Source organism: Nerophis ophidion, linkage group LG20, assembly GCF_033978795.1.
Source record: "Nerophis ophidion isolate RoL-2023_Sa linkage group LG20, RoL_Noph_v1.0, whole genome shotgun sequence".
In the NCBI taxonomy this organism is placed as follows: Eukaryota; Metazoa; Chordata; class Actinopteri; order Syngnathiformes; family Syngnathidae; genus Nerophis; species Nerophis ophidion.
The window spans coordinates 8,337,977-8,349,223 of NC_084630.1; the positions used below are offsets into that span (position 1 = coordinate 8,337,977).

At 44.8% G+C, this 11,247-nt stretch overlaps 1 protein-coding gene across 2 annotated transcripts in view; it reads left to right on the forward strand.

Annotated features, from left to right (window-relative positions):
* LOC133538690 (von Willebrand factor A domain-containing protein 7-like) overlaps window positions 1-11,247 on the forward strand; it is a 105,035-nt gene extending 93,788 nt beyond the window's left edge. For both annotated transcript variants that reach the window (XM_061880401.1, XM_061880403.1), the window contains 4 exons: window positions 1,832-1,992; window positions 4,070-4,390; window positions 4,455-4,763; window positions 5,601-11,247. In XM_061880401.1, the coding sequence (XP_061736385.1) occupies window positions 1,832-1,992; window positions 4,070-4,390; window positions 4,455-4,763; window positions 5,601-6,047 (1,238 nt within the window). In that variant the 3' untranslated portion in view covers window positions 6,048-11,247. The remainder of the gene's footprint in view (window positions 1-1,831; window positions 1,993-4,069; window positions 4,391-4,454; window positions 4,764-5,600) is intronic.

An 11,247-nucleotide genomic window follows, 5' to 3' on the forward strand; every position in this document is an offset into this window, starting at 1 on the left:
GACAAAAAGAAAAAGAAAACACAAACAGTAAAGTGCAACATAAATATGTCTACCTACTAAAGTGACAATATATATAGTTTCTGTTGCTTTTTAAATAGGATATGGCTGTAAACAATGAGGGTTTCATCAGTAGTGCAAATACTTATGATATAGCAGCAGATGTGTGCAATTTTGCAGTCATTTTTTTCTGTGGGTCATGGGGGGGGGGGGGGGGGGGGTATGCTTTAAAGCAGGGGTCGGGAACCTTTTTGGCTGAGAGAGCCATGAAAGCCAAAATTTTCAAAGTGAATTACCGTGAGAGCTGTATCATATGTTTTAACACTGAATACAACTAAATGCATGCCTTTTTTAAGTAAGACCTACATTTTTAGAGTATAAGTCTTATATTTTATATCATTTTTAGTCTGAAGCTAACCAATAATAAATAAAATACTTCTTTGGCAACACTAAATTGGCCCTAGTGTGTGAATGTGAGTGTGAATGTTGTCTGTCTATCTGTGTTGGCCTTGTGATGAGGTGGCGACTTGTCCAGGGTGTACCCCGCCTTCTGCCCAAATGCAGCTGAGATAGGCTCCAGCAACCCCTGCGAACCCAAAAGGGACAAGCGGTAGAGCAGGGGTGCCCATTACGTCGATCGCGAGCTACCAGTCGACCGCGGGGGGGTGTGTCAGTCGATCTCCAGCCAGGCTTTTAAAAAAAATAGACCTAAAAATGAGTGATCATCAATCTTCACCAAGACGTCACTTAAATGACATTCACGGTACCGGAGGGTCTTGTGAGATGACGCTGGCTGCTGCAAGATCATTATTATGAAAATATGACCGAGAGGAAGGCGAGAAACACTTTTTATTTCAACAGACTCTCGCGCCGTACCTTCCGTCAAAACTCTAAAGGCCGACTGCACATTTCCTATCTTCACAGTAAAAGCCCTGCTTCATGCTGCCTGCGCTAACAAAATAAGAGTCTCGGAAAGCTGGCGTGCACAAGCGATCCCTCAGAAAGCTGGCGTGCACATCACTTGTGCACGCCAGCTTTCTGAGACTCTTATTTTGTTAGCGCAGGCAGCATGAAGCAGGGCTTTTATTGTGAAGATAGGAAATGTGCAGTCGGCCTTTAGAGTTTTGACGGAAGGGACGGCGCGAAAGTCTGTTGAAATAAAAAGTGTTTCTCGCCTTCCTCTCTGTCATTTTTTCATAATAATGAACTGGCAGCAGCCAGCGTCATCTCACAAGACCCTCGGGTGCCGTGAATGTCAATCAAGCAAGCTACGGAATTTACCGCCAATGTTTTTCTTGTAAAGTGTGTGGAAGCTGGATGCCAAAAACCAACCACTTTCATGTGGTATTGTACAGAAAGGACAACTTTTTTTTCTCCTCCATTTGAAAATGTGGGCATTATCATCATTACTGTCTGATTCCAATCAATGCAAGTCATCAGAATCAGGTAATACACCAACTTATATTCTTGTCTTTGTGAAAGAAAGACATCTATATGTGTTACACATGCTTGTATTATCATTAAACACATTTAACTTGTTTACAAAAATGTCTCTTTCATAAATAAATAAATATAAATGATATATATATAAATGAGGTAGATCCCCTCGAGTCGGTCAATTGAAAAGTAGCTCGCCTGCAGAAAAAGTGTGGGCACCCCTGGTCTATATCGACTACCGAGTTTAATTTTTTTAGGATTTCCGCTGACGGTGTGCCGCCGGATTTTTTTCAATGAAAAAAATGTGCCTTAACTCAAAAAAGGTTGAAATACACTGTTTTAGAGCACTTGTGTTTGTGTCAGGCAGACTAAACCTTGTCTTTTACCCCACAGCCAGTAACAGATTCAACCTACGTGGTGACGTTCAGTAACTTTACAGGAGGTACTTATGTGGTTGTACTGAGAGGAGTAGCAAGCAACTCGACGTCAAGGATGACGCCAGGCAGCTTCCAGAGACAGGCCCCCACTCAAATCACAACTTCCAACATCGTCGTCAATGTAAGACAGAGTTTTATCCGGAAAGTTTTCACAGTGCTGTACTTTTTCCTCACTTCATGGTAAAGCCATTCATCCAAGACCAAGAACCTGATGGTCACTGAATCAGAGCTACAGCATTTCTCTCTGTGGAGAGAACATAATCTTCCAGAAGGACCAATCAGGCCTGTATGGTGTAGTTGCCAGACAGAAGCCATTTCTTAGTAAAAAGTTTGCCAAAATGCACTTGAAAGACTCTCAGACTACGAGGAACTAAATTCTCTGGTCGGATTAGACAAAGATTGAACTCTGTGGCGTGAATGCCAGTTGTCAAGTTGGGAGTGAAATGAGATTTTCTTATTTAAATGGGGATAGGAGGTCCATTCTATGTGTCATACTTGATCATTTCGCGAGATTGCCATATTTTTGCTGAAAGGATTTAGTAGAGAACATCGATGATAAAGTTTGCAACTTTTGGTCGCTAATAATTGCTGCCAAAGGTGCATCGACAAAGTATTGAGCAAAGACTACGAATGCTTATGTTTTTTTTTTGCTAAACATTTTTTGAAAGTGAAGTGAATCATATTTATATAGCGCTTTTCTCTAGTGACTCAAAGCACTTTTACAGGAGGGAAGCGGGTTTGAGTCCGCGCCGTGACAATATCCCCATTAATTCCCATGGAAAGTTTCCAACTTTGAATATTCCCGGAATTTTTCTCCAGTGACTCAAAGTGCTTTACATAGTGAACCCCAATATCTAAGTTACATTTAAACCCGTGTGGGTGGCACTGGGGGCAGGTGAGTAAAGTGTCTTGCCCAAGGACACAACGGCAGTGACTAGGATGGCGGAAGTGGGAATCGAACCTGGAACCCTCAAGTCGCTGGCACGGCCACTCTACCAACCGAGGTATACCGCCCCCGCTATAACCATTTGGTCATCATGGGGTAATGTGTGTGGAGAAAAAACGCTGAGAGAGAGCATAAGGCTTACGGTACACAAAGAGGTAACCAAGTTCCCACCTGGATCCTTGGGTCCACGGGTCCTTTACCCAGCTTGCCCTCATCATTCCCAGGTGTGCAGATTGCCGATTGTCTGCAGATTCGTTGCTGCGCTCAGCGTGAGCGTGTCAGGGTGAGCAGCCATAGGACGAACTGTGACACTCAGTTGCAGGAGGGAAGCGGGTTTGAGTCCCCACCGTGACAATATCCCCATTAATTCCCATGGAAAGTTTCGTACTTTGAATATTCCCGGAAATTTCCTCTAGTGACTCAAATTGCTTTACATAGTGAAACCCAATATCTAAGTTACATTTAAACCCGTGTGGGTGGCACTGGGGGCAGGTGAGTAAAGTGTCTAGCCCAAGGACACACTGGTAGTGACTAGGATGGCGGAAGCGGGGCTCAAACCTGGAACCCTCAAGTCGCTGGAAGTCTCTTGCCCAAAGAAACAATGGCAATGACTAGGATGGCAGAAGCGGGGCTCGAACCTGGAACCCTCAAGTCGCTGGAAGTCTCTTGCCCAAAGAAACAATGGCAGTGACTAGGATGGCAGAAGCGGGGCTCGAACCTGGAACCCTCAAGTCGCTGGCACGGCCGCTCTACCAACCGAGCTATACCGCCCCCGGTATAACTTTTTGGTCATCATGGGGTAATGTGTGTGGAATTGTGAGGACAAAAATGAATTAATTCCATTTTAGAATAAAGTAAAGTACCAATGATTGTCTTACTCACACTCACACACACACACACGAGGTGAGGCAAAAATATTCTCTGCATTTGACCCATCACCCTTGATCACCCCCTTGGAGGTGAGGGGAGCAGTGAGCAGCAGCAGTGGCCACGCCCGTGAATCATTTATGGTGATTTAACCCCCAATTTCAACCCTTGTTGCGGAGTGCCAAGCAGGGAGGTAATGGGTCGCATTTTTTTTTTGACGTTGGTATGACTCGGCCGGGGTTTGAACTCACGACCTAACCATCTCAGGGCAGACACTAGGAGGAAGTTAACATAAAATGTGGAAAAAAGTGAAGCACTGTGAATACTTTCCGGATGCACTGCACAGTGGGCATCAACAACACCCATCATCTTTGAAATATTCCAGGCTCTACCCAACATCACCGTCATTGAACCGGGCTCTTCCGCCACCATCCCCTTCACTGTCGCCCTGATCAGCAATGGCGAAATAGACCAAAGCGCAATGGGGACGTTCACGGTGAGCGCCACCAACGACCGCGGCTTCCCCCTAACATCGCCCAGCACGGTCACCATAGGAGCCGACAGCGGCGGGATCGCCAACGGCACGGTGACTCTCGGCACCTCTAAGGACGCGTTGTCGGGATCGGACGTGACGCTCACCATTGCGGCGGGGGACGCAGCTGCCATCAATAGTAACGATGTCGTACTTCGGTTTCCAGTGTTCAGGGTAAGCGAAAAGCTTCAAGATCCTGATGAAGCTTACTTACTGGATTATTACTTTCTGTCCCCAGGTGACAGATATCAGTGCGCCAGTGTGCCTGGGGAATACATCCAGCAACTGTCCTGCTAATGAATCCATCTGCGGGTCTTTCATGTGGGACTTCATAACCACCGTCACGGACGGCGTCAACGGGACGGACGTTGAAGTCAACATCCTTGAAGGGAACGGGACCCTGGAGACGAGCACGGGGGTGGGGCCGGACGGCGAGAACATCACTGTGGTCTCCTACACGGCCTCCTGCTGTGCAGGCCGAGTGGTGCTGTCCGCCGTGGACAACGCAGGAAACGTGGGCCGTTGTGTGGGCCAGGCCAGAGAGTCGGTGAGTGTCCCTACCCCCTCGGTGAGAAAAGTAACAGAAGCTATGTTATTATTAAAGGCCTACTGAAAATGAGATTTTCTTATTTAAACGGGGATAGCACCTCCAAGTCCGAGTCCATGGTTCTCGCCCGGAAAAGGGTGGAGTGCCATCTCCGGGTTGGGGAGGAGACCCTGCCCCAAGTGGAGGAGTTCAAGTACCTAGGAGTCTTGTTCACGAGTGGGGGAAGAGTGGATCGTGAGATCGACAGGCGGATCGGTGCGGCGTCTTCAGTAATGCGGACGTTGTACCGATCCGTTGTGGTGAAGAAGGAGCTGAGCCGGAAGGCAAATCTCTCAATTTACCGGTCGATCTACGTTCCCATCCTCACCTATGGTCATGAGCTTTGGGTCATGACTGAAAGGATAAGATCACGGGTACAAGCGGCCGAAATGAGTTTGGGTCTCTCCCTTAGAGATAGGGTGAGAAGCTCTGCCATCCGGGAGGAACTCAAAGTAAAGCCTCTGCTCCTTCACATCGAGAGGAGCCAGATGAGGTGGTTCGGGCATCTGGTCAGGATGCCACCTGAACACCTCCCTAGGGAGGTGTTTAAGGCACGTCCAACCGGTAGGAGGCCACGGGGAAGACCCAGGACCCGTTGGGAAGACTATGTCTCCCGGCTGGCCTGGGAACGCCTCGGGATCCCCCGGGAAGAGCTAGACGAAGAGGCTGGGGAGAGGGAAGTCTGGGTTTCCCTGCTTAGGTTGTTGCCCCCGCGACCCGACCTCGGATAAGGGGAAGAAGATGGATGGAAGGAGTTACATTTGCATGTGATTGACATATTACTCTGTCCGTCTACAGGACCTTGAAATTGTCGCGCCAGTGTGCTTTGGGGTCAATGCCACCGCCTGCCCTAGCAACATGTCACTCTGCGACTCCACCCAGTGGTCGTTTGTCATCAATGTGACGGACAGCGACGGGACGGGCATCGCCAACATCACCGTCTCTTTAGGGGACGGCACCCTCAACACCAGCACGGAGGTCGGGCCGGACGGGGAAGTGGTCAGCGTGGCGTCCTACACGGGGGGCTCCTGCTGTGCGGAGAGAGTGGTGCTGGCCGCCACGGACAATTCAGGAAACGTGGGCTTTTGTTCGGTTAATGCCCGAGAAGCCGACCCGCCCCTGGATCCGCCCCCGACCTTCATCCCAGTCGATGAAGGCGATGACGGCGAGACAGACGGCGGGGAAACCCTCAACACGCTTCCTCATCTCTGGATGGCTGCCGTGGTTCTCTTGCTTTGGATATAAAAGGTTGTAAAATGCATCGTTAAAAAATAATTTTATGAATCAGGATTTTTTTTTTTTAATTCATCCAGTTATTGCATTTTATGTACAAAACCCCAAACCAGTGAAGTTTGCACGTTGTATAATTGGTCAATTAAAACAAAATACAATGATTTGCAAATCCTTTTCAACTTATATTCAATTGAATAGACTGCAAAGACAAAATATTTAATATTGGAACTAAGAAACTGTTTTTAATTTTTGGCAAAAATGTATTAACTTAGAATTCAATGGAAGCAGCACATTGCAAATAAGTTGGGCATTTTTACCACTGTGTTACATGGCCTTTCCTTTTAACAACACTCAATAAACGTTTGGGAACTGAGGAGACCAATTTTCTAAGCTTTTAAATAAATAAATGGGTAAATGGGTTGTACTTGTATAGCGCTTTTCTACCTTCAAGGTACTCAAAGCGCTTTGACACTACTTCCACATTTACCCATTCACACACACATTCACACACTGATGGAGGGAGCTGCCATGCAAGGCGCTAACCAGCACCCATCAGGAGCAAGGGTGAAGTGTCTTGCTCAGGACACAACGGACGTGACGGGGTTGGGTACTAGGTGGGAATTGAACTAGGGACCATCGGGTTGCGTACGGCCACTCTCCCACTGCGCCACACCGATCGAATCCGTCCCAATTTTCAGGTGGAATTATTTACCATTCTTGCTTGATGTACAGCTTAAGTTGTTCAACAGTCCCGGGTCTCCGTTGTGGTATTTAGGCTTCATATTGAGCCACACATGTTCAATGGGAGACATATCTGGACTGCAGGCGGGCCAGGAAAGTACCCGCACTCTTTTACTATGAAGCCACGCTGTTTTAACACGTGGCCTGGCATTGTCTTGCTGGAATAAGCAGGGGCGTCCATGATAACGTTGCTTGGATGACAACATATGTTGCTCCAAAACCTGTATGTACCTTTCAGCATTAATGGTGCCTTCACAGATGTGTAAGTTACCCATGCCGTGGGCCCTAATACACCCCCATACCATCACAGATGCTGGCTTTTCAACTTTACGCCTACAACAGTCCAGATGGTTCTTTTCCTCTTTGTTCCGGAGGACACCACATCCACAGTTTCCAAAAAACAATTTGAAATGTGGACTCGTCAGACCACAGAACAGTTTTCCACTTTGCACCAGTCCATCTTAGACGAGAAGGGGCCCAGCAAATACGTTTCTGGGTGTTGTTGATAAATGGCTTTCGCTGTGCAAAGTAGAGTTTTAACTTGCACTTACAGATTTGGCGACAAATTGTAGTTACCGTCAGTGGTTTTCTGGAGTGTCCCAAAGCCCATGTGGTGATATCCTTTACACGCTAATGTTTTTTCATGCGGTACCGCCCGAGGGATCGAAGGTCACGGGCATTCAATGTTGGTTTTCAGCCTTGCTGCTTACGTGCAGTGATTTCTTCAGATTCGCCGAACCTTTTGATGATATTACGGATGGTGAAATCCTTAAATTCATTGCAATAGCAGGTTAAGAAATGTTCTTAAATTGTTCAACAATTTGCTCACGCATTTGTTCTAAGTGGTGACCCTCGCCCCATCCTTGTTTGTGAATGACTGAGCATTTCATGGAAGCTGCTTTTATACCCAATCATGGCACCCACCTGTTCCCAATTAGCCTGCTCACCTGTGGGATGTTCCAAATAAGTGTTTGATGAGCATTCAACCGTCTGTCTTTTTTGCCACTTGTGCCAGCTTTTTTTAAACATGTCGCAGGCATCAGATTCCAAATGAGCTAATATTTGCAAAAATTTAAGTTCGATCGTTAAATATATTGTCTTTGCAGTCTGTTCAGGTGAATATAAGTTGAAAAGGATTTGCAAATTATTGTAATTTGTTCTTTGTTTACTATTCACACAAAGTGGCAACTTCACTGCGTTTGGGTTTTGTAACAATTGAAACCGTTCGAGATAGAATCAGAGTTTTGTTGGGGACCCAACATCATTCGGGGAGAATGGACATTAGGGGTGTGAATGTTTGGACACCCTAATAATTAAATCCGATTCCAAGCGGCCAATTCTTGCAATGTATAATCATAATGAAACTTTTTCAAAACATGTTACAGGTTGGAAAAGCTCCTTCTGGTTGCATGTTAATCAGGTTTTTAAAACGTGATTCTTATAAAAAAAAATAATAATAATGTTTTAATTGAATAACCATTTTAAAAATAATTGACTTTGGAAAATTTATTCAAATCAGAATGACTAAAAATTTCAATTTGCGCACATCTATTGGACATAAAAAAAAAAAACCCTACTTATTTTTAGGTGCTACTGCAGGGGTCAGACTTGGGCTGGGCGATATATCGAATATACTCGAGACATCACGGGTTTGTCTCAGTGCGATGTAGAAAATGACTTTATCGTGATATTCGAGTATATGTTCTCACGCAGTTTCTTATAGCTGCTGGCATTACACTAAAGGCTTTTCTCACTCTGTCTTTGCTTCTCACAGAGAGATAAAACAAGCGCACCTTCTTAAATACGTCACATGTGCAACATCATACGCCCCGGCCGAGCAGAGAGGTAGCGGCATGGGTAACGTTAGCTGTGGTGCTAGCGGCGCGGTGCGAGTGGTAATGCGAGAGAAAGAAGGTGTGGATCTGGTAACAAATGGAAGAATTCATTCCCAAGAAATACAGCACAGGGTCCATTGTCTGGCAGTGGTTTGGCTTCAAGTGGGAAGACGTTGAACAGACAACCGTAATGTGGCAAAAGCATTACTTTTAAAAAGTAGCAGCACTAATAATTTGTAGCATCATTAGAGCAGGGGTCACCAACCTTTTTGAAACCAAGAGCTACTTCTTGGGTACTGATTAATGCGAAGGGCTACCAGTTTGATACACACTTAAATAAATTGCCAGAAATAGCCAATTTGCTAGATTTACCTTTGATAAATATATATATATATATAAATGGGTATTTCTGTCTGTCATTCCGTCGTACATTTTTTTTCCTTTTAAGGAATGTTTTTTGTAGAGAATAAATGATGAAAAAACACTTAATTGAAAGGTTTAAAAGAGGAGAAAACAGGAAAATGAAAATTTAATTTTGAAACAGTTTCTTTGATTTCGACTCTTTTAAATTCTAAATTCAACCCCAAAAAATTAAGAGAAAAACTAGCTAATTCGAATCTTTTTGAAAAAATAATTTATGGAACATCATTAGTCATTTTTCCTGAATAAGATTAATTTTAGAATTTTGATGACATGTTTTAAGTAGGTTAAAATCCCATCTGCACTTTGTTAGAATATATAACAAATTGGACCAAGCTATATTTCTAACAAAGACAAATCATTACTTCTAGATTTTCCAGAACAAACATTTTAAAAGAAATTCAAAAGACTTTGAAAAAAGATTTGAATTTGATTCTACAGATTTTCTAGATTTGCCAGAATATTTTTTTTTTATTTTAATCATAAATTTGAAAAAATATTTCACAAATGTTCTTTGTCGGAAAAACAGAAGCTAAAAGAATTAAATTAAAATGTATGTATTATTCTTTACAATAAAAAAAAAAAAATACTTGAACATTGATTTAAATTGTCAGGAAAGAAGAGGAAGGAATTTAAAAGGTAAAAAGGTATATGTGTTTAAAAACCCTAAAATCATTTTTAAGGTTGTATTTTTTCTCTAAAATTGTCTTTCTGAATGTTATAAGAAGCAAAGTAAAAAAATAAATGAATTTATTTAAACAAGTGAAGACCAAGTCTTTAAAATATTTTCTTGGATTTTCAAATTCTATTTGAGTTTTGTCTCAGAATTAAAAATGTCGAGCAAAGCGAGACCAGCTTGCTAGTAAATAAAATGTAAAAAATAGAAACAGCTCACTGGTAAGTGCTGCTTTTTGAGCTATTTTTAGAACAGGCCAGCGGGCGACTCATCTGGTCCTCACAGGTTACCTGGTGCCCGCGGGCACCGCGTTGGTGACCCCTGCTCTAGAGAATGAAGAGTGCTTGAAACTCCGCATGTCAACATCTCCAGCCAGTGCCACACCGACAAAATGCCGACACAACCAGCACTGACCCAATTGAGGCTGATGTCTTCCATTTCCAGATCAACACTGTATGAAATAGTCAACACCAGAAGGAGATAACGTCCGCAGTAACCTACCACATAGCGAAGGACATACACTATTTGATTTCCTATTATGCAGCTCTCACTGGATCGGTTCGCAGCCGAGTGTGAAGCGACCGGAATGAGAATCAGCACCTCCAAGTCCGAGTCCATGGTTCTCGCCCGGAAAAGGGTGGAATGCCATCTCCGGGTTGGGGAGGAGACCCTGCCCCAAGTGGAGGAGTTCAAGTACCTAGGAGTCTTGTTCACGAGTGAGGGAAGAGTGGATCGTGAGATCGACAGGCGGATCGGTGCGGCGTCTTCAGTAATGCGGACGTTGTACCGATCCGTTGTGGTGAAGAAGGAGCTGAGCCGGAAGGCAAAGCTCTCAATTTACCGGTCGATCTACGTTCCCATCCTCACCTATGGTCATGAGCTTTGGGTCATGACCGAAAGCGGCCGAAATGAGTTTCCAGGTCTCTCCCTTAGAGATAGGGTGAGAAGCTCTGCCATCCGGGAGGAACTCAAAGTAAAGCCGCTGCTCCTTCACATTGAGAGGAGCCAGATGAGGTGGTTCGGGCATCTGGTCAGGATGCCACCCGAACGCCTCCCTAGGGAGGTGTTTAGGGCACGTCCAACCGGTAGGAGGCCACGGGGAAGACCCAGGACACGTTGGGAAGACTATGTCTCCCGGCTGGCCTGGGAACGCCTCGGGATCCCCCGGGAAGAGCTAGACGAAGTGGCTGGGGAGAGGGAAGTCTGGGTTTCCCTGCTTAGGTTGTTGCCCCCGCGACCCGACCTCGGATAAGCGGAAGAAGATGGATGGATGGATGGATGGATGGATGGATGTAATATCTTGTGTGACATGCACAAAAGTGCACTTTATTTGTTTTAATCTATTTTAGCGGTGTCCTGTACAAAAAGTGCACTTTAGTGTTTTTTTGATATGTCATCTTAGTGACTTCATGCACAAAAGTGCACTCATAGCTGGTTTTAAAATGTCTCTGACAATCTTGCACTTTCTGTTTTGGAAATGACATGAATGTTTGTGCCACTGCTTAATAACTGTTTAATAAATACAGTTTTGGTCAAATGA